The 23,693-nt window shown below is 45.0% G+C and overlaps 1 protein-coding gene across 1 annotated transcript in view; it reads right to left on the minus strand.

Moving 5' to 3' along the window:
• LOC137348589 (zinc finger protein 850-like) overlaps positions 1-11,735 on the minus strand; it is a gene marked incomplete at its 5' end in the record, with an annotated part of 47,847 nt that extends 36,112 nt beyond the window's left edge. Inside the window, one exon of the mRNA XM_068013874.1 lies at positions 10,777-11,735. Coding sequence (XP_067869975.1) covers positions 10,777-11,735 — 959 coding nt within the window. The remainder of the gene's footprint in view (positions 1-10,776) is intronic.
• Between the last annotated feature and the right edge of the window lie 11,958 nt (positions 11,736-23,693).

Below are 23,693 nucleotides of genomic sequence, written 5' to 3' on the forward strand. Positions count from 1 at the left end.
TCACAAGGCTTCAACTGATCATCCAACCTGAAGAGACACAAGGACACCTGCACCAGGGAGAAACTGTGGAAATGTGGGGATTGTGGAAAGACACTCCGTTCCCTGTCCCATCTGGAAACTCATCACACCGTCACACTGGAGAGAGGCCATTCACCTGCGCTGTCTGTGGGAAGGGATTTACTCAGTCACAAAACCCGCAGGCCCACCAGCAATTTCACTCTAACAAAAGACCATTAAAATGTTCTGACTGCAGGAAGAGCTTGAAAAGCTCATACCACCTGATGCAACACCAGTGCATTCACACAGAGAGCAGCCGTTTACCTGCCCCTTTTGTGTGAAGCGATTCACTCAATCATCCACACTGCTGAGAATGCACTGCTGATGTTGGCGCTTGGCTGCATTGTTATGAAATACTTTGTGGGGGAAAAAAACAAATGCCAGTCTCCCATATGATAGGTGGGGCTACTCACCACTATACTACCGAAGCATCAGAGCAGGAACCATGCTATTAACAGACCTGGGTTGATTAGATTAGATTAGATTAGAATTAGAATATTACAGCGCAGTACAGGCCCTTCGGCCCTCGATGTTGCGCCGAGCTGTGAAACCATCTGACCTACACTATTCCATTTTCATCCATGTGTCTATCCAATGTCCACTTAAATGCCCTTAAAGTTGGCGAATCTACTACTGCTGCAGGCAGGGCATTCCACGCCCTTACTACTCTCTGAGTAAAGAAACTACCTCTCACATCTGTCCTTTATCTATCACCCCTCAACTTGAAGCTATGTCCCCTCGTGTTTGCCATCACCATCCGAGGAAAAAGACGCTCACTATCCACCCTATCTAACCCTCTGATTATCTTATATGTCTCTATTAAGTCACCTCTCCTCCTCCTTCTCTCCAACGAAAACAACCTCAAGTCCCTCAGCCTTTCCTCGTAAGACCTTCCCTCCATACCAGGCAACATCCTAGTAAATCTCCTCTGCACCCTTTCCATAGCTTCCACATCCTTTCTATAATGCGGTGACCAGAACTGCACGCAATACTCCAGGTGCGGTCTCACCAGAGTCTTGTACAGCTGCAGCATGACCTCGTGGCTCCGAAACTCGACCCCCCTACTAATAAAAGCTAACACACCATATGCCTTCTTGACAGCCCTATTAACCTGGTTAGCAACCAGATTCTAGGCAGAGGGGAGAATCAGTGATCGAGGAGAGGGAAACAAAGAGAGAAAGAGACAAATATAGACAGAGGTATTCAGACAGAGGGAGAGAGATTGAGAGTCAGGCCAAGAGAGAGAGACAGAGCCAGAGACATATACAGAGAAATAGATAGAGAGGCCGAGAGTGGAGTAGACACTAAAAGGAACTGATATATTTCACAAATCCATATCTTTGTTCATTGAGATTGACAGACAGAAAGGAAGAAAGATTTACATTTAAACAAGACCTTTCACGATCTCAGGACAACACAAAGTGTTTTACAGCCAATGAAGTACATTTGAAGCATAGTCACTGCTGTAATCTAATGACCAGGGTGTGACAAAACGCTGATTCAGCAGATGCCAAAATCTGATCTTTAGAATGACAGCTCAATATGGATTTTTTCTTTCCAATATATAAATATTTCATTATGTGATTGGTGCTGATTTAGGAGATGTAAATCTGAAGCTGAGTGAATAAATTTCACCTCGATTTCCTGATGAACCAGGGATAAAGCTTCCCAAATTCTATCAGGTCATCTCTCAGCCTTCTCTTTCTCAAGTAAAGAACCTCAGCCTGCTCAGGCTCTCCTGGTTATTATAACCTCTCCGTTCCAGAAAAGTGATGAGTAAACTTTTACTTTCCTGTTCATTGCGAGAACTCTGACAGCAGTAGAAAAAATTCCTAATGACAGAAGGATTTCAGTTTGGTCTATTTTTATTTATTAATTCATTCTCTGGATGTGACCATTGTCCTAACCACTGGATCACAACTACTCAGTCTCAGTCTATTTCAATGTTGCTCAGTGACAATTTCAATCATCATCCACTTTGCAGCATACGGGCACTGAGTCACTAAATAGTCTCCACTGAAGAAAATACAGAAAGGTGCCATCTCCTCTTGTATCTTTTTATCCTGATATTTTCCTCCATAATATTTGAATATGAAACTGCAAATGATAAGAATACAGGCTGAGATGGTCAAAATGTGTTCACTCCCTCGGGGGACTGAAAGACACAGAGCAAAACACAAAGACACATAGACCGAGAGTGACGGAATGCAAAAGAGAGACAGACTGACAGAAAGAAAGAGAGTCACCCACTTGGCTCATCTTTGTTCCATATGTGACTGCAAATGTCATGAATTCTTGCAGCTAAATGGAAATAAGAAACCACATTTGCGGTTGAGGATTTTCTTCTTCATAACTGACAACCTGCTCAGCAAAGACCCAGCGAATTTTTTTACTAATAACCAGGAGCCTAGTCAGCAGGATTTGAATTTTTACAGGGAGACCCCCAAGGGAGTTCGATTACATTGCCTTAACCACTCGGCCATGACTACACACTATCAGTCCTGTGCAAAGCTGTTCATTAAAAATCATAAATAACCATTGATTTGTGTGGTCTGGGCACATAAGAAGATATAAGGAAGCAGCAGGATTAGGCCATAAGGTCTCTTGAGTCTGCTCTGACATTTAATAAGATCATGGCTGATCCTCCACATCAACTACAATTTCCTACATAATCCTTAAAGCGCTTGATTCCCTTACAGTCCAAACAATCTATTCATCTCAGCCTTCAATATACTCATAGACTGAGCATCCACAGCTCTCTGGGGAGCTCTCTGCAGGTGTTGTTTTGTTGCATCAATTTGAGTTGGAGTGGAGATGCAGGGGAAGCTGCTGGTTTACCTGAGTAATTTAAACCCAGGCAGGCCCAGCAACTTTCAATGTGAGACAATTAAAGGAGGGAGATTCTAGGGGATATTATGTTGCTTAACAAAGAGTATTATTTTAGGAGGTAGTATTTACTTGGAGCCTTTTAATTTATTTTACATATACCAATTTCTTCCCATTCTTTCTTGCGATATGGGCATCATCCGCAAGACCTACATATGTCTCCAATCCCCAGCTGCCCATTGAGAAGGTGAGGACGGGTTTTCTTCTTGAATCTCTGCAGTGTGAGTGACGATATATCTCCAAGTCAGGATGGTACGGCGGGAACAGAAGTTCAGCCTGCACACAGTCCCAGAGCACGATGACCATCCAAATCTTGTCCCATTTGGATACAATCAAAAACAGTGTTTATTCTCCATCAGGTTACCTGACCTCAATGTATGTATGTGTATCTGCGTTGTGTATAAATGTATTTCGGTGTAAATGAAAAGTGAGAGAGAAATAAGCAGGCAGGAAATATTTTCCGAATGAAGACAAATTGAAGTGAAAAATGAACAAATGTAAATAGGGTTGTAAGCAGCAGAGTTATGAAATGGATTTACATCCAGCACAAATAGTCAAAAGTCAATTAACACCAATACCTTCAATTATATCTACATTTGTCACAGGGTTTTTAAGTAGTGTTCCTTGGTGGTCTAGTGATTCGGATTTGGTGCTTTCACCACTATGACCTGTGTTTGATTCCAGGCAAAGCAGTAATTCTGGCAGATGGAGAGGAACTGTGTTCGTCACTGTTAAGAAACCAACAACACACTCTTACCTCTTACTGAAGGAGATGTATCCCAAGTGACCAGGGAACTTCTGTGAGTAAGGTGAAGCTGATAATCCCCATAAGACATGAACACCTAACCTCTTGGCTTCAGGTCAGAGAAAGTGTTGAGGAAGGTGAAATACTGAATTCTCTGCATTTACTTACTCCAACAAACATTTCATCATTCCAACCCACACAAGTCACACGGGAAAAAGTATCCATTCCAAAGTCATTAAACTCTCAAAGGATCTTCTGAATTTCCTTCCCTGAATCTTCGGAATCAGATCACTCTCTTTAGGATCTATGTGGATGGAAAACCGCCACCCTCTGCCTCTGGGAAACACCATTCTAATCCTGTCAGTGGGAAGAATTTTGTTTGGAAAGTGGGTGTCACGTCATCTTAACCGCACATTCTCAAAATCACGTTCTCAGGATGTGAGATTCACGGACAAATTCCACATGTTTCAGCTCTGACAAGTGAAGCTGGACAAGTTTACCCAGGTACCAGCACTGTGGGGCTTGGATACCCAGGGACTAACACTGCAGGGCAGATCTACACAGTGATGTGCCTATGTTGTGAGGGGTGTAGATGGTTACCACTGTTCAACTCTCATCTGACCGAGCAAATGAATTTATTATTAGATTTTTAACCCATTTGTGTGTTATTTGTCAAATAAACAGACAGCAACAGGTTTCCTTGTAAGTTTAAAAACTGAAGATTAATTACATAGGGGCTGGTGGGACAATTTTGTAAAGATAAAGGCATCAAAAATGATCTTATTATTAATCAAAACAACAACAAATGTGCATTTTTGTGAAGAACCTTTAAATGAGATTAATTGATTGACTTACTTTCTCATCACTATGTTGGACACTGATTTAGTGAGATACCTGGCATTTTTTTGCTTGCACAAGTAGGCAATGTTTGCCCGCACACTTGTTGCAGTAATGTGGAGTATTCTGGATAGATGTCCATCTGGCAGGAGTGATCTTGATTGTGCACCCTCTCCCCCCACCCCATCATCCCTCTCTCTTACTGTGTTCCTCTGTCTCTGTGATGTTCCCCCATCTCTGTGTCGTCGTTTTTCTCTCTCCATCTCCCCTTTCTCTCCCTCTTTCTCTCTCTCTCCCTCTGCCCCACGCTCTCTGTCCCCCACTCTCTCTCTCTCTGTCACCCCCCCTTCTCTCTCTGTCCCTCCTCTCTTTGAATGAGCAAGGCATAAAGGGATATGGAATTAATGCAGGCAGGTGGGATTAGTATAGATAGGCATTATGGTTGGCATGGGTGCGGTGGGCCGAAGGGCCTGTTTCTATGCTGTACGACTCTATGACTCTCTCTCTGTCTGTCCCCCTTCTATCTCTCTCTCCCCTCTCTCTCCCTCTGCCCCATTCTCTCTCTGATCCCCTCTTCCTCTTTCTTGCTCACTGCCCTCTCTCTCTCGTGTCCCCCTCTCTCTGTCCCTCTCTCTTGCTCTCTTTCTCTGCCTCCTTCTCTCTCTTGTGTGCCCCCATTCACCCTCTACCCCCTCCCCCCCGCCTCGGGTGCCCCGAGCTTGATCTCCGGTGTCTCCAGTCCCGACTGCCCCCTTACAGCAGTATACCCTCACCTTTATATCCTGTAATAATCCAACTCTGGTCCCTGACTCTTTGTCTTCTCTGCTGGGTTTTGGCAGGAAGTGAGGAAAAGACAGCTGGAATTTCTCTAATCTGTGATTTACAAGGACACGTTCCCTGGTTCCCAGCAGTTACTTTTCTTCAGTAATTTTCTCATTATCTTGAGTATTGTTGAAAATAGAAACATGTTATCAATGCTTTTCGTCTTGCACTGATCAGGACAATCGCCAGAATAACCAATGTAAGGGAAAGCAACAACTTATACTGCATGCAGAGAGTGTGCTGATTGGTTGGCAAGTGAACTCTGATTGGTAGAGTTGTTGCCATGGCGAATGCATCAGTTTACCTTTGAAACTCACTTTTGAAATGGAGCATTCAAATGAGCTCCCTTTATTTGACATACTAGTTGAGAAATCAGTTAAGGGATTCTCTACCACGGTCTATCGCAAACCTACCTTCACTGGTCAATACATGCATTGGGATACTTACAGTTCCATGCGCTATAAGATTGGCCTTATGGGCAACCTCATAAATAGGGCATGAGCCATTTGCTCACCATGAAAGCTTGATGCTGAACTAGGGCGAATCAAAGATATTCTGTGTGACAATGGCTACCCTGATCCGATCATTTCTTGCTGTATACCGTGCAAACTTATGAATGGGCCTAAGGACATCTTTTCCGGCCCTGAAAAGTGCCCAGTCGACCTCAAATTACCCTGGAAGGGTAATGTATCCCAAAAGCTTGAGCAACAGGTAAAGCTAGCTGTTTCACGCTGCTACAATGCAGTAGCAACACGTATGGTGTTCGCCACTAATAGGATGCTGCCGTCAAGCCAAAAAGACATCCTGCCTATCACACAAATGAGTAATGTGACTTATTAATTTCAATGCCAGTGTGATGCTAGGGATATAAACTGTACGTCCCAAGGACTGGTGGATCGTATCAAACAGCATGTCCCTTCTGCTGTTCGCAACGTACAACCAACCAGCCTGTGCTTGCAAATCTCAGAGCACAGTGTCCAACATTAGATGTGATTCCGCGATGGGACAACATTTGCTAAATAATCCTCAGTGTGCTAGGAATTATGCTGGCAACTAATTTAAGATTGTCAGTAGGGTTCGCAGTGTGGCGCATTTGTGCATATTGGAAGCTACATATATTAATACTCAGGGCCCTGTTCTTTGCAGACAGAAAGAATGTGTACAAACATTGTGTCTGTTTCAGCTGAACAAAATAAGTGACAGCCATTCGCTGGTTCATTCCTCAGGGCAATGCCTTGACCAATCAGAGTCAAGCTGCCTATTTAAATTTTAGACAAAGCTTGGCAGTTAACTGTTAGTCACCGTAATCTGGTGCATTCTCCATGGCAACACCTCTACCAATCAGAGTTTACTTGCCAACCAATCAGCACTCTCTTCGCATGCAGTATAAGTTATTGTTTTCCCTTTAATTGGTTATTCTTGCGTATTGTCCTGATGAGTGCAAGATGAAAAGCTTCGACAACATGTCTCTATTTTCAACAATTTCTCATTATCCCTAAACTACCCTGCCTACTGTTAATTCTGTTATTTCTTACAGTTTTACAATTATCGATATAAACATCACACATTATAACCTAATCTATTCTATTCCATATACAAAATTATGAGGGGCATTTATAGGCTAGATAGGAAGAAACGTTTTCCCTTAGCGGAGGGGTCAATAACCAGGGGGCATATATTTAGGGTATATGGCAGGAGGTTTACAGGGGATTTGAGGAAAAAATGTTTCACCCAGAGGGTGGTTGGAATCTAGAATGCACTGCCTGAAGACGTGGTAGAGGCAGGAACCATCACAACATTTAAGAAGTATTTAGATGAGCACTTGAAACGCCATAGCATACAAGGCTAAAGGCCAAGTGCTGGAAAATTGGATTAGAATAGGTAGGTGCTTGATGGCCGGCACAGACATGATAGGCTGAAGGGCCTGTTTCTGTGCTGTATGACTCTATTCCTCACTCTGGTTTAAATTTATATTGTGGTTAATAACAGACAAACCCAGTCCTTTCCCCTGATCTGATTAGAGTTTCCAATCAGCCAATTCTGTGGAACGGAATGTCTTATCAATGTTGCCATGGTGACCTGTCTGCAGTGAAGAGACTGTTTAGTTTCTAACTCAGACTAAACTTCTCTATCCCAGAATACTCTTTATATCAGATATTTGATGTCAAGGTATTTCAAACATTTAATGTTATTATCTCCATACCCTACAAGGGGTTCAGAGACACAAACCTTTAAAACTGGGAGGACAAGTTGATAAAGTGGTTAAAAAGCACAACGGGATCGTAGGTTTTATACTTAAGGAGTACAAAAGGACAGAGGTCATGTAAACCTGTACAAATCATTGGTTAGGCTGCAGTTAGAATATTGGGTCAGGTTTTGAGGACCTTACAGCAGGAAGGATGTCAAGGTCATGGAGAGGGTGCAGAAGAGATTCACTGAGATAATCCCAGGGAAGAGAGGCTTTAGTTATCAGGAGAGATTAGAGAAACTGGGGCTCTTTTCATTAGAGATCTGAGGGAGAGGTCCAAAACTTCATCAGGTAAATGAGGAAAAATCAGTCGGTGAGTCAGTAACTAGAGGACATCAAATTCAATGATCAGCAAAAGATTCAGACCAACGGATGAAGTATCGAGCAGACTGTACAAAAATGTTACGGACACTCACTGTCCCTTCGGATCTGTATCTGGTGGAGAAACTGATGGGTTTCTCTTATCTTTGGGTTAAATGTTATTTTCATTGTGGTGATGGATGTCAGTACTGGGGAATGGGGGCATTCTCAGCACTGAGTGTCTGCTTGAAGAATTCTCCAGTCAGGTACAGCACAGGTTAGATGCACAGCAAATCTCCCTCTACACTGTCCCATCAAACACTTCCAGGACAGGTACAAAGACCTGCTACCAATACCTTCCCTGGATACGAAGGTGAGGAGAGGCCTCTGGAATGTCCATGAGAAGAATGGATGTATTGAGAAGTGAAATAATCGAGTTTAATGATGAGATGTTAGTTGCAGCACAGTAGCAGCATCCTCATCGCTGAGTCTGTAGATTGTGGGTTCAAATCCACATCCAGAGACTTGAGTATAAAATCTAGTCTGATGTTCCAATGCAGTACTGAGGGAGCACTCTACTGTCAGAGTCTTGTCTTTCAGATGAGACCTTCAACCAATGGGTGTAAAAGAAGCTATTTCAAAAAGCAGGAGCATTCTTCCCAGAGTCTTGGACAATATTTATGCCTCAATCAACGTCACTAAAACAGATTATCTGGGCATTATCACATTTCTATCTGTGGGAGCTTGCTGTGTGCAAATTAGCTGCTGCATTTTCTACTTTACAACATTGGCTGCACTTCATAGAATCATAGAAAGTTTAAGGCACAAAAAGAGGCCACTTGGCCCATCATGTCTGTGCCAGCCGAAAAACGATCCACCTATTCTAATCCCAGCTTCCAGCATTTGGTCCGTAGCTCTGCAGCTTATCGCACTTGAGGTGCATATCCAGACTCCTTTTGAATGAGTTGAGGGTGTCTGGCTCAACTACCCTTTCAGGCAGTGAGTTCCAGACCATCACCACCAGAAATGTTTTTCCTCATCTCCTCTCTAATCTTTCTACCAATCACTTGAAAGTTTGAGAATAGGTTGAGATCGTTTCGGCCCCAAGACCTCTAATCATTCGCTTCACCAGATAAAACTGCGTGTGGACGAGCACCAGCTATCCTGAGGGAAACTTCAGAGGGAACCAGCTACTAGATGGTTCGATTAGTATTTCGCCCCTATACCCAGGTGGGATGACCGATTTGCACGTCAGGACCGCTATGGACCTCCACCAGAGTTTCCTCTGGCTTCGCACTGCGCAGGCATAGTTCACCATCTTTCGGGTCCTAACACGTACGCTCGTGCTCCACCACACTTCCAGAACTGACCTCTCTGCTAAGGTGAATAGACCCTTCACCTCCACTCTACCCAGGCCCCTCAAAATCTTGTGCATTTCAATCAAATCTCCCCTCAGCCTTCTCTGTTCAAAGGAGAATAACCCCAGCCTATCCAATCTTTCCTCATAGCTGCATTTTTCCAGTCCTGGCAACATCTTCATAAATCCCCTCTGTACCCTCTCTAGCGCAATTACATCTGTTCTGTAATGAGGTGACCAGAACTGCACACAGTACTCAAGTTGTGGCCTAACCAATGAGTTATACAGTTCCAGCATAACCTCCTGCTCTTGTATTCTATATCTCGGCTAATAAAGGAAAGGATTCCATTTGCCTTCTTAACCACCTTATCGACCTGTCCTGCTACCTTCAGGCATCTGTGGACATTCACTCCAAGGTCCCTTACTTCCTCTACACTTCTCAGTATTTTCCCGTTAATCGTGTATTCCTTTATCTTGTTTGACCTCCCCAAATGCATCACCTCACACTTCTCCAAGTTGAATTCCATTTGCCACTTTTCTGCCTATCAGACCAGACCATCAATATCTTCCTGCAGCCTACAGCTATCCTCCTCGCTATCTACCACACGGCCAATCTTTGTGTCATCCGCAAACTTCTTGATCATTTACGTCCAAATTGTTAATATACACCACAAAAAGCAGGGGACCCAGTCCTGAGCCCTCCAGTCGCTAAAATAGCCATCAACAATTACCCTTTGTTTCCTGCCACTGAGTCAATTTTCTATCCAACTTGCTGCATTTCCCTGCATCCTATGGGATTTTATTTTTTTAACCAGTTTGTCATGTGGGACCTTGTCAAAAGCCTTGCTAAAATCCAAGTAGACCACATCAACTGCACTACCCTCATCTATCTTCCTTGTTGCTTCTTCAAAAAATTCGATCATGTTTGTCAAACAAGATTGTTGCCCAACAAATCCATGCTATCATTGATTAACCTGTGCCTTTTTAAGTGACAGTTTATCCTGTTTATCAGAATAGATTCCAATAATTTTCCCACTACTGAGGTTAGATTGACTGGCTTGTAATTATTTGGTCTATCCTTCACTCCCTTTTTAAACAGAGATGTAATGTTAGCAATTTTGCAATCCTCCGGCACCACACCTGTATCCAGTGAGGACTGGAAAATGATGGTCAGACCCTCTGCTATTTCAATGGAACTTCATTGGCTGTAAAGTGTTTTTAGATGTCCTGATGTCATGAAAGACACTACAAATATACAAGTTTTTCTTTAACAGAGGAGAAATGGAACAGTCAATAACAGGATTTCTATGAGTCTCTTCCTATCCTGGAGAAAAAATACTCGACACACTGTGTGTTGGAAACAGAGCTATTTATTTAGCATTTATCCAGAATATTAAACTCTAATCCAGTTATAGGGATTATTAACATCAAAAGAAACAAACACCAACTGTCAGAATAAAGATTGTTCAGTCCTGGATGTGATTAATAGTGGCAATAACAGCAGAATTCAACCCCTGAAGTGGCTTGTGAATTCGTTGGTGTTTCTGCAAGTTGGATGACTGAGAGAATCTCTTCCCACACACTGAGCAGGTGAACGGCCTCTCCCCAGTGTGAACCCGTTGGTGTCTCAGCAAATTTGATGGATTAGTGAATCCCTTCCCACACACGGAGCAGGTGAATGGCCTCCCCGCTGTGTGAACCCGCTGGTGCGCCAGCATGTGGGATGGATAATTGAATCCCTTCCCACACACGGAGCAGGTGAACGGCCTCTCCCCCGTGTGAACGCGCTGGTGCTGCATCAAGTGGTTTCTGTTTTTAAATCTCTTCTCACAATAAGAACATTTAACAGGTCTCTTCTCAGTGTGAACATGCTGGTGTGACAGCAGGTGTTTTGACTGCGTGAATCCCTTCCCACACAAAGGACAGATGAATGGCCTCTCCCCAGTGTGAACCCGTTGGTGTTTCAGCAGTTCTGTTGTGCTTTTAAAGCTCTTCTCACAGTCAGAACATTTAAACGGTCTCTTATCAGTATGAACAAGTTGGTGTGTCAGCAGAGCAGATGACTGGGTGAACCCTTTCCCACAGATGGAGCAGGTGAACGGCCTCTCCCCAGTGTGAACTCGCTGGTGTGTCAGAAGGTTGGATGAACTCACAAATCCTTTCCCACAGTCAAAGCAGGTGAACGGCCGCTCGCCAGTGTGAGTGCGTTGGTGTATCAACAGATCCATTTTTCTTTTAAAACTCTTCTCACAGTCAGAACATTTAAAAGGTTTCTGATCAGTGTGAACAAGTTGGTGATCAGTGAGGTGGGATGATCGAGTGAATCCCTTCCCACAAAGGGAGCAGGTGAACGGCCTCTCCCCAGTGTGACTGCGCCGATGAGTCTCCAGCTGGGATGGGGAAATGAATCGCTTCCCACAGTCCCCACATTTCCACGGTTTCTCCGTGGTGCAGATGTCCTTGTGTCTCTCCAGGTTGAATGATCAGTTGAAGTCGTGTCCCCATACAGAACACGTGTACAGTTGCACCCCCCACCCCCCCCCCCGCCTGCTGTGAATGGTGTGATGTTTTTTCAGGCTGTGTAACTGGTTAAAGTTCTTTCCACAGTCAGTACACTGGAACACTGTCACTTGGGTGTATGTGTCTCTGTGCTTTTCCAGTCACACTGATGTTTGAAATCTTTTCCCCACAGACAGCATTTAATATTCTGGGCCTGAAGAATCAAGAGACTCTGTCAAATCTTGATGTGATGTTTGGTTTGAGTTTCCTGTCTTCAAATCCACCTCTTCTAATACCCTGTAAAAGGCATTTACATAAGGCATCATTGTAAATGCAGGATAGAAATTCAGGACAATTCTAGTTTCTATGGAAATTCTTTCCAATCTTGTTCCCCCAAACTGTCATCCAATCAAACAAAGTGCAGCCAAAATAAGCATTGAAATCCCACAACAGCAAAGGGAACCTTTCCAACTAAACCAGAATGTTGTGAACCTATTTCTATGAGAGACTCTGTACCCTGGGATGCCCATTGGTTGCGGACTGGCGGAATGTATCACGCATACCGGTGGACACCGCATGCTCCTTCTGCAGGGCAACCCAGGGCATTGACAAAACCACAAAGAAAGCCTGGCAGCCAGAGTGACCCCTCCCCTCAGTGGGCCTCACCCATCTTTGATCCACAAACTGCTGTTTGATTGAGGCCTAGGAGCAAGTCCAGGAGAAGACCCTCTGCCTTACCTACACTGGTAGACCAAAGATTAGGAACGTGGGGCTAACGTGTAACCGAAGGTTGAACAACAGCCCCTACAGGGGACTGTAACCTCTCACACTAAATATATGGCCCATTCTCAAAACTGCAAAAAGCACATGTAGCCTGGAAGTGGGTGAAGCTACTTAAAAACCTGTTGCCCAGGACGCATCATTAGCCGGGCATCAGGACCCGGTTGGAAACAGACCCTGAAGCTCCGCCCACTGCCTTTCGTCACCAGATGGCCACACATGCGCTGCGACCCCAACCTGTCCAAGATGGTGGCCAATGACACCCCACCACCTGCCCCCGGGGCCTGTCACCGCAGGGTAAACCCACGGCCTGTGGGCTCTTATTCGGGACAGCAGACCTACCCCAGATGTTTATGAAGCTTCCCAGCCCACTGACGGCTCCAATTCCTCCCCTGCGCCCACAATCTCCTCTCGCCTCCCGAGCCGCCTATTGTACCTCAGGCTTGCCGACCTCTGACGCTGCGCATGCTCAGAGCAAAGTCCGATTCTACGCCGGCGCAATAGGCTCCTGTATTCATTGATCGGGGAATTTCTGACCCGCGGGCAGTCCTGGGTAAACACCCTGCCATTGAAAGTTCCGATGAATGGATCATCATTTTTGTGTCATCCATCGAGATTGGGACCAGTGAAGCAATGAACGAAACCCGACTCCCTGGGCCATTAACTACAGTAGGAATTAGAGGGATGTTGTCGCAATTTGCAAATGACACCAAACTGGGTGATGAAACTATAAATGTAGAGGCCTGCACTGAAATCCAGGAAGACATAAACAGGCGAGCAGACAGGACAGATAAATGGGAAATGAAATTCAATTTAGTGAAATGTGAGGTGGGTCATTTTTGGAGGAGGAATAAGGAGGCCTGGCTAGAATGTAAGAAATTAAATGGAGTAGAGAAGCATAGATATCTGGAAATACATACACATAAATCACTAAAAGGAGCAACATATATTTATAATATAGGAAAGAAAAGAGCTGATGTTCATTTGTAGAGGAATGCAATGCAATAGCAGGGAAGTAATGTTAAATTTATAGAGAACCTTGGTTACACCACATTTGAAGGACTGTGTGCAGTTATGTTTTCCATATAAAAAAGGATATTGAAGCACCGAAAAAAGTGCAGAATAGATTTACAAAGATGTCACCGGAGAGGATGTAACTATCCAACAAGGTTGAGCAGGCTGGGACTCCTCCCTCTGGAAGAGAGACTAAGAGCAGATCTGATAAAGATCTTTAAAATTATGTCGAGGTTTGAAAAGGTGTAAACAAGAAAATGTTTCCACTTATCAGTGAGTCAGGACAAGGGGTAGCAATACAAGACAGACATCAATAGATCAAATAAAGAATTTAAGAGGAATTTCTCAAGTCAGAGAGCAGTGAGAATGTGCAGATCGCTGCCACGTGGACTGATTGAAGCAGACGACAAGGAAGCATTTAAGGGGAGGGTTGGTATATCCATGAGAGAGAAGGGAATAGAGGTATATTGGGGTAAAATAAAAACAAGAAATGCTGGAAATACTCAGCAGGTCTGGCAGCATCTGTGGAGAGAGAAGCAGAGTTAACGTTTCAGGTCAGTAATCCTTCTTCAGAACTGGCAATGGTTAGAAATTTAATAGGTTTTAAGCAAATAAAGCGGGGGTGGGGCAAAATATAACAAAAGTGAAGGTGTTGATAGGACAAGGTCACAGAGAATAACTAACAAGAAAGTAATGGAGCAAAGGCAAGCGGTATCTCAATGGTGTGCTGAAAGACAAAGCGTTAGGGCAGAGAGGGTGTGAATGGACATAAAAATGAATAGCCTTGGCCCAAAGCACAGACACGAAAAAAAAAACAGTGGGCAGGCACATGGTAAGAAAAATGAATGATGAAATAAGCTAAAATAAAATACAAAGCAAAAAGTAAAAATAATTGAATCTGTTGGCAAAGACAGGCAGTCCAACAGCAGTGTCCTCTCCTAAACCAACCTACTCAGCATTGGGGCACTAATCACCCAAAACCAGTTTCGCCGGGCAGGACACGTTGTTCACATGCCTGACACCAGATTTCCAACACCGCTGTTCTACTCAGAATTTGATTTGCAGCAGGACGACAGTGGAAACGCTTTAGAGATGTCCTTAAAGCATCCCTGAAGAGATAAAACATCCCCATCAGCTCGTGGGATTGCCTAGCTCGTGACTGTCCTAGATGGAGAAAGTTTTTTTTATTCGTTTGGGGGATGTGGGTGTCACTGGCTAGGCCAGCATTTATTGCCCATCCCTAATTGCCCTTGAGGAAGCTCATTCAGGAAGGCATCGAACACCTCGAGGGACTTCATCAGGAACCTGCGGAGGAAAGGTTGAGGCATTGGAGGGAGCGCACAAACCTCTAAACCACCCATCTAACTGAACCTTCAACCACAGATTCTGCAGATCAGGTATTGGACTTATCAGCCATCTCAGAACCCAGCAAACCGGAGTGAAAGCAAATCATCCTCGATCTCAAGAGACTACCTAAGAAGGAGAAGGCTCTTTAAGTGCAAATCAGATACTTTTTAAATGTTGTGAGGGTTTCTGCTTCAACGATCCTTTCAGGCAGTGCGTTACTGATGCCCACCATCCCCTGCATGACAAAACCTCCCCTTAAATCCCCTATAAACCTCCAACTTCTTACCCTAAATCTATGCCCCCTGGTTATAGACCCCTTGACCAAGGAGAATAGTGCCTTCCCAGCGACTCTATCCCGACCCCTCTTAATTTTATACACTTCATTTCGGTCTCCCCGCAGTGTCCTCTGTTCCAAAGTAAACAACCCCAGCCTATCCAATCTTTCCTCATAACTAAAATTCTCCAGTCCAGACAACATCCTGGTAAATCTCCTCCATACTCTCTCTAATGCAATCACATCATTGAAAGACCACCTTGGCGAATAGAAAATGATGTATATGGTCAGATTGTGATTAGAGCTGGAGGGCCAAGATATAAAATTGATAATCAATTGATACAGAAACTCAAGTGCACGGGACCTCCGCCATAATTCTGTTCTGGATATACTGGATAACATTAGCAGTAACAGCAAAACTACAGTCAAATGTCGGAATGTTCGCTGATGATTGTACAATGTTCATCACCATTCACGACTCCTCAGATACTGAAGCAGTCCATGTAGAAATACAGCAAGATCTGGACAATATCCAGGCTTGGGCTGATAAGTGGCAAGTAACATTCACAACACGCAAATGTCAGGCAATGACCATCTCAAACAAGAGCGAAACCAACCATCTCCCCTTGACATTCAATGACTGAATCCCTCACTATCAACATCCTGGGGGATTACCATTGACCAGAAACTGAACTGGAGTAGCCATATAAATAATGTGGCTACAAGAGCAGGTCAGAGGCCAGGAATCCTGCGGCAAGTAACTCACCTCCTGACTCCCCAAAGCCTGTTCACTATCTACAAGGCATAAGTCAGGAATATGATGGAATACTCTCCACTTGCCTGGATGGGTGCAGCTCCAACAACACTCAAGAAGTTCGACACCATCCAGGACAAAGCAGCCCACTTGATTGGCGCCCCATTTACAAACATTCACTCCCTCCACCACGATGCACAGTGGCAGCAGTGCGTACCCCGGGAAAAAGCCTCGGAGCTGCAAACGCGGGATCTGGAGGTTCTTAAATAAGTGCAAAATATGGAGGTTCTTATTCGAGGCTTGCAGCCTACACCAGGTGTTCCTCCCCTGCGACCCGCCGACTCTCTCCCACTGCAAAAGCTTCTTTAGCACTCGTCAGCTCTGATCAAAGTGACACTGCGCATGCTCCAGGTACAGTCCAACACTGCACCTGCGCACTGGGCTCCTCTAGTGTAACTGGGACTTCAACAGTACATGCACTGTCTCTGTCCATCACCTATTGGAAACTGTGCAATAATACTGAGAGCTTTAATTTTATCAATAAGCCTCCTGTCTGGCACCTCATCTAATACCTTTTGACAATCCATCTGCGCAACATCCATTGCATTTGCTTTCTCACTATGGTGTTATTCCTCAAATAATCCTTGCCGTCAGAGAATCATAGAAAGGTTATGGCACAGAAGGAGGCCACTTGGCCCATCGTGTCTTTCCCGGCCGAAAAATGTTCCACCTATTCCAATCCCACCTTCCAGCATTTGGTCCAGATTACGGCACCTGATGTGCATATCCAGACTCCTTTTGAATGAGTTGAGGGTTTCTGCCTCAAATACCCTTTCAGGCAGCAAGTTCTAGACCACCACCACCCTCCGGGTGAAAAAAAAACTTTTCCTCATCTCCCCTCGAATCTTTCTACATATCACTTTAAATCTATGCCCCCTAGTCACTGACCTCTCTGCTAAGGTGAATAGACCCTTCACCTCCACTCTATCCAGGCCCCTCAAAAGTTTGTACATTTCAACCAGATCACCCCTCAGCCTTCTCTGTTCCAAGGAGAACAACCCCCAGCCTATTCAATCTTTCCTCATAGCTGCATTTTTCCAATCCAGGATAGGCAGTGGCATAGTGGTATTATCACTGGACTAGTAACTCAGAGACCCAGGGTATTTCTCTGGGGACATGGGTTCGAATCCCACCACAGCAGAAGGTGGAATTTGAATTTAATTAATTAAAAAATCTGGAATTAAAAGTTAGTCTAATGATGGCCATGAAACCTCATCTCAGGGTCAAATACGACACCAAGTTTGCAAACAGTCTGGTTCAGTCAAACCTGCTGGCACACCAATGGCTTCACACTAGGGAGAGGCCGTTCTCATGCTCCACATGTGGGAAGGGATTCACTGTGTCATTCCACCTGTTGAGACACCAGCGAGTTCACAAGTGACTGTAGAGATTGAATTCTGCTGTTATTGCTGCTGTTAATCACATCCAGGACTGAACCATTTTCATTCTGACAGTTGCAGCTTGTTTCAGTTGATGGTAATAATCCCAATAACTGGTTTGGAGTTTAATATTCCCGATAAATGTGAAATAAATCAGCTGTGGTTTGAACACATTGTTGTAGATTTTTGTCTTTCCCTCCTTAGTGTTTAACACCACCTGGCTGGAGCTCAGAAAGGACAATCTGGGGGAGGATCATACAGCAGGAACAGAACTTCAGCCTGGACACAGTCCTTCAGCGTCACACTGAGAGGAACAAACAGCACTGTAAGAAATGTGTCCCAGCCACTCTCTTCCATGGTTCAGAGCTCCTAGACACGGAACAGAAGAACAACGGTGAATGCTGGAAACGTGCTGTCAAATCAGAGATTGGTGTAAAACTGTGATCTGTTCCTGACTGAACGTGAAATGGCAGGTTTAAGTTTCCAGTCTGAAAATGATTGTGGTAATTATTCCATGAATATTTCATGTGCTTGTGTGACAGTCCTGAGTTTATCTTTGTAAGGCAGGAGCTGTGAGGCTGCGGTGCTAACCACTGCGCCACTGTGCTGCCCAAGACATGGAGGAGGAGGTTACAGAAATACTGAGGATTGTCTATCTAAGTCGTGTTAAACTCATTTTCCAAGGTGGGTCTGATCCGATATCCTGGCACTGGGTGAGAGCCACATTCAGCATTAGTTATTAAAATAGAACTAGATGCAGATAAACTATCAGCATTAGTTATTAAAATAGAACTAGATGCAGATAAACTATATCGGTACTTACTGACATTTAGATTTTATTCACTGCTCCTGCTGCTGCCGATACCTGGCACCTCTTAGCTTGAACTATCACATCAATGCTTGGAGCAAATGACTGGGCTGAGGCCTGTCTTGGATAAAAACACAAGGACCACTTGTCATCACAGAATCATTGAAATTTACAACACAGAAGGAGGCAATTCAACCCATCGTATCTGTGCTGGTGAAAAGGAGTTACTCAGTCTATTCCCATTTTCCAGCTCCTGTTAGGGAGCTCCAGCTCTTGCTCCATAGCCCTGTAAGTTACAGCACCTCAAGGATTCCCTAGGATTAGGTCCAGTACCGCCCCTTGCAGGACTTTCTGCGTGCTGGCTCAAACAGCTCACCTGGATTCACTTTAAGAATTCCGCCCCCTTTAAGCCTTTTGCACTAAGACTATTCCAGTTAATATTGAGGACGTTGAAATCCTCTGCTATTATAACACTATTACTTTACACCTCCCTGAGATTTGCCTACATATCTGCTCCTCTATCTCCCACTGACTGTTTGGAGACCTGTAGTACACTCCCAGCCAAGGGATTGCCCCCTTTTTGTTTTTAAGCTCTACCCATATGGCGTCATTTGAGGAACCTTCTAAGATATCATCCCTCCTTACTGCAGTAATTGACTCCTTGATCAATAGTGCAATGCCACCTCCTCTTTTACACCCCACCCCGCCCCATCATGCTTTAAGATTCTATACCCTGGAATATTAAACTGCCAGTCCTGCCCTTCCCTCAACTATGTCTCTGTGACAGCAATAATATCATATTCCCATGTGTTAATCAATGCCCTCAATTCATCTGTCTTACTAGTAAGACTTCTTGTGTTAAAATAGATGCAATCCAGCCTTGCATTATTTACTTCTGCCTTAACAGGTCTATATTTGCTCTGCCTTCCAGACTGACTTAGTTTCTCTTCTATATTTGACTGTGCATCACCCACTACTGTACCTCCACTCTGTATCCCATCCCCCTGCCCAATTAGTTTAATTCCACCCGCCCCCCCCCCCCCCCCCCCACACCCCCCGCCACCCAACAGCACTAGCAAACCTTCCAGCGAGGATGTTGGTCCTGTACCGATTCAGGTGCAACCCGTCTAACTTGTGCAGGTCCCATCTTCGCCAGAAACAGCTCCAGTGATCCAGGAAACTAAAGCCCTCCCTCCTGCACCATGTCTTCAGCTACGCATTCATCTGCTCCTATTCCTATACTCGCTAATCCAGAGATTACAACCTTTGAGGTCCTGCTTTTTAATCTGTTACCTAGCTCCCTAAATTCTTGTTGCAGGACCTCATACCTCTTTCTACCTATGTCGTTGGTACCAATGTGTACCATGACCTCTGACTGTTCACCCTCCCCCTTCAGAATGGCCTGCAGCTGCTCTGTGACATCCTTGACCCTAGCAACAGAGAGGCAACAGACCATCCTGGAGTCACATTTGCGGCCACAGAAACACCTATCTGTACCCCTTACGATAGAATCCCCTATCACTATAGCTCTCCCACTCTTTTCCTCCCCTCCTGTGCAGCGGAGCCACCCATGGTGCCATAGACCTGGCTCTTGCTGCATTCCCCTGAGAAGCTCTCTCCCCTAACAGTATCCAAAGCCAAAATCTGTTAGATAGGGAGATGGACCCAGGGAACTCCTGTACTACCTGCCTAGTTCTTTTACTGTGCCTGGCAGTCACCCATTCCCTTTCTGCCTGAGCAGTCTTTACCTGCAGTGTCACCACCTCCCTGTACGTGCTATCCATGATGATCTCAGCCTCGCAGATGCTCCACAGTGTCTCCAGCCGCCGCTCCAGATCTGAAACGTGGATTTCGAGTAGCTGCAGCTGGAGACACTTCCTGCAGACACGTTCACCCTGGACACTACAAGTGTCCTTGACTCCCCACATTGCACTGGAGGAGCACTCCACGCTGCCGAGCTGCCCTGCCATGACTTACTCTTAATTTACTCCCTTAAATTACCCAAAAATTTGATTATTTACACGAGGGACTTTGATTCCCTCAAAACAAAACACTACCTACTATCTTTAAAAAAACTGTAGACCGTTCTCTTTACTTTGGTTACTTACCCAGCTATTTAGAGTTATTCTAGACTCGCCAACTTTAAGGGCATTTAAGTGGTCATTGGATAGACATATGGATGTAAATGGAATAGTGTAGGTCAGATGATCGGCGCAACATCGAGGGCCGAAGGGCCTGTACTGCGCTGTAATATTCTAATTCTAATTCTAATTCTATTCCCTAACAGCAGTTACTCACCAACCAATCACCTTGTAGCTTTCCTGTGATGTCACTGTTAACTTTTTTTTCAAAACTCCGACGTGTCTGGACTGCTCTTCACTCCTGGAAGGTAAGTGAAGGCCCCCGAGCCTCGTGAACAGTCAATGTGAAATATATATACAAGAAAGAATTGAATTGAAGAAAAGATGGTTTAGGATCGGTCTGATCTGATCGGTCTTATCCTGGAAGGTAAGTGAAGGCACCAGGAGCTGTGTTTTAAAAGTTGTACTTACTGTTTTCCTTGTGTTCAAGTTACTTTTGGCGCGGGAGGAACCGGAAGCTGGACGGCAGCAAGGACTCCTGGGTCGGTATTTTCTTTAAAGGTGCGGAGCAGAGGATGGGAACCGGACTTGTAGTCCAGGGACCAGTGGGTCCACTCAGAAAGACAAAGAGTGTAGTGAGGTATTGGGGAAGGTAGCACTGTCGCGGAGGACAGATGGGCACGGAGAAGGGTTAAAGTGCGTATACTTCAACGCAAGAAGCATCAGGAATAAGGTGAGTGAATTGAAGGCGTGGATGGGCACTTGGGACTATGATGTTGTGGCCATCACTGAAACGTGGATAGGTGAGGGGGAGGAATGGTTCTTGGAGGTACCTGGTTATAGATGTTTTCATAAGATTAGGAATGGTGGTAAAAGAGGTTGGGGGGTGGCATTGTTAGTTAGAAATAGTGTAACAACTGCTGAAAGAATTTTCGAGGAGGATCTGCCGACTGAGGCACTGTGGGTTGAGGTCAGGAACAGGAAAGGAGCAGTCACCTTGATGGGAGTTTTCTATCGGCCCCCCAATAGCAGCAGGGAGGTGGAAGAGCAGATTGGGAAACAGATTTTGGAAAGGAGCAGAAGTCACAGGGTAGTAATTATGGGGGATTTCAACTTCCCAAATATTGATTGGCAACTCTTTAGATCGAATAGTTTGGATGGGGTAGTGTTTGTGCAGTATGTCCAGGAAGCTTTTCTGACTCAGTATGTAGACTGCCCGACCAGAGGGGAGGCAATATTGGATTTGGTACTAGGTAATGAACCAGGGCAAGTGATAGAGCTGTTGGTGGGCGAGCACTTTGGAGATAGTGATCACAATTCTGTAGCATTCACTGTGGTAATGGAGAGGGATAGGTATGTGCAACAGGGCAAGGTTTACAATTGGGGGAAGGGTAGATATGATGCTGTCAGGCAGGAACTGAGGAGCATAAGTTGGGAGCATATGCTGGCAGGGAAGGGCACGGTCGAAATGTGGAACTTTTTCAAGGAGCAGATAGTAGGGGCCATTGATAAGCATGTCCCTGTCAGACAGGGAAGGGATGGTCATGTGAGGGAACCGTGGTTGACAAGAGAGGTTGAGAGTCTTGTTAGGAAGAAGAAGGATGCGTATATAAGGTTGAGGAAAAAGGGCACAGGCATAGCTCTGGAGGGATACAAGATGGCCAGGAAGGATCTGAAGAAAGGGATTAGGAGAGCTAAGAGAGGGCATGAAAAATGCTTGGCGGGTAGGATAAAAGAAAACCCCAAGGCCTTTTACACGTATGTCAGAAATATGAGGATGACTAGGGGGACCGTAGGTCCGGTCAAGGACAATAGCGGGAGACTGTGTGTTGAGCCGGAAGAGATAAGTGAGGTTTTGAATGAGTACTTCTCTTCGGTATTTACGAATGAGAAGGGGTGTATTACTGAAGAGGACGGTGTGAAACAGACTGGTAAGCTCGAGGAAGTGCTCGTTAGGAGGGAAGATGTGTTGGGGTTTTTGAATAACTTGAAGATAGACAAGTCTCCCGGGCCTGACGGGGTATATCCAAGGATGTTATGGGAAGCAAGGGATGAAATTGCAGAGCCGCTGGCAATGATCTTTTCATCTTCTCTGTTGACGGGGGTGGTACCAGGTGATTGGAGGGTGGCAAATGTTGTGCCCCTGTTCAAGAAAGGGAATAGGAACAACCCTGGGAATTACAGGCCAGTTAGTCTTACTTCGGTGGTAGGCAAGTTGATGGAAAAGGTGCTGAGGGATAGGATTTCTGAGCATCTGGAAAGACACTGCTTGATTCGGGACAGTCAGCACGGTTTTGTGAGGGGTAGGTCTTGCCTCACAAGCCTGATTGAATTCTTTGAGCAGGTGACCAAGCAAGTGGATGAGGGTAAACCAGTGGATGTGGTGTACATGGATTTTAGTAAGGCATTTGATAAGGTCCCCCATGGTAGACTTATGGAGAAAGTCAGGAGGCATGGGATAGTGGGGAATGTGGCCAGTTGGATTAAGAATTGGCTAACTGATAGAAGGCAGAGAGTGGTCTTAGATGGTAAATACTCAGCCTGGAGCCCAGTTACCAGTGGCGTGCCACAGGGATCAGTTCTGGGTCCTCTCCTGTTTGTGATTTTTATTAACGACTTGGATGAGGAAGTCGAAGGGTGGGTCAGTAAATTTGCAGATGATACAAAGGTTGGTGGAGTTGTGGATACCGAGGAGGGCTATTGTCGTCTGCAAAGGGACTTGGATAGGTTGCAGTGCTGGGCTGAAAAGTGGCAGATGGAGTTTAACCCTGAAAAGTGTGAGGTCGTCCATTTTGGAAGGACAAACACGAATGCAAAATACTGGGTTAACGGTAGGGTTCTTGGGCATGTGGAGGAGCAGAGAGACCTTGGGGTCTATGTGCATAGATCGTTGAAAGTTGCAACTCAAGTGGATAGGGCTGTGAAGAAGGCATATGGGGTGTTAGCGTTCATTAGCAGAGGGATTGAATTTAAGAGCCGTGAGGTGATGATGCAGCTGTACAGGACCTTGGTAAGGCCTCATTTGGAGTACTGTGTGCAGTTCTGGTCGCCTCATTTTAGGAAGGATGTGGAAGCCTTGGAGAGGGTGCAGAGGAGATTTACCAGGATGTTGCCTGGAATGGAGAATAAGTCTTACGAGGAAAGGCTGAACATTCTAGGCCTCTTCTCATTAGAACGGAGAAGGATGAGGGGTGACATGATAGAGGTTTATAAGATGATCAGGGGAATAGATAGGGTAGACAGTCAGAAACTTTTTCCCCGGGTGGAGCAAAGCGTTACAAGGGGTCATAAATTTAAGGTGAAGGGTGGGAGATATAAGGGGGATGTCAGGGGAAGGTTCTTTACCCAGAGAGTGGTCGGGGCATGGAATGCCTTGCCTGGGGAAGTTGTTGAGTCAGAAACTTTAGGGACTTTCAAACGGCTTTTAGATAGGTATATGGATAAA

This window comes from Heterodontus francisci, chromosome 34 (genome assembly GCF_036365525.1).
Source record: "Heterodontus francisci isolate sHetFra1 chromosome 34, sHetFra1.hap1, whole genome shotgun sequence".
NCBI lineage: Eukaryota > Metazoa > Chordata > Chondrichthyes > Heterodontiformes > Heterodontidae > Heterodontus > Heterodontus francisci.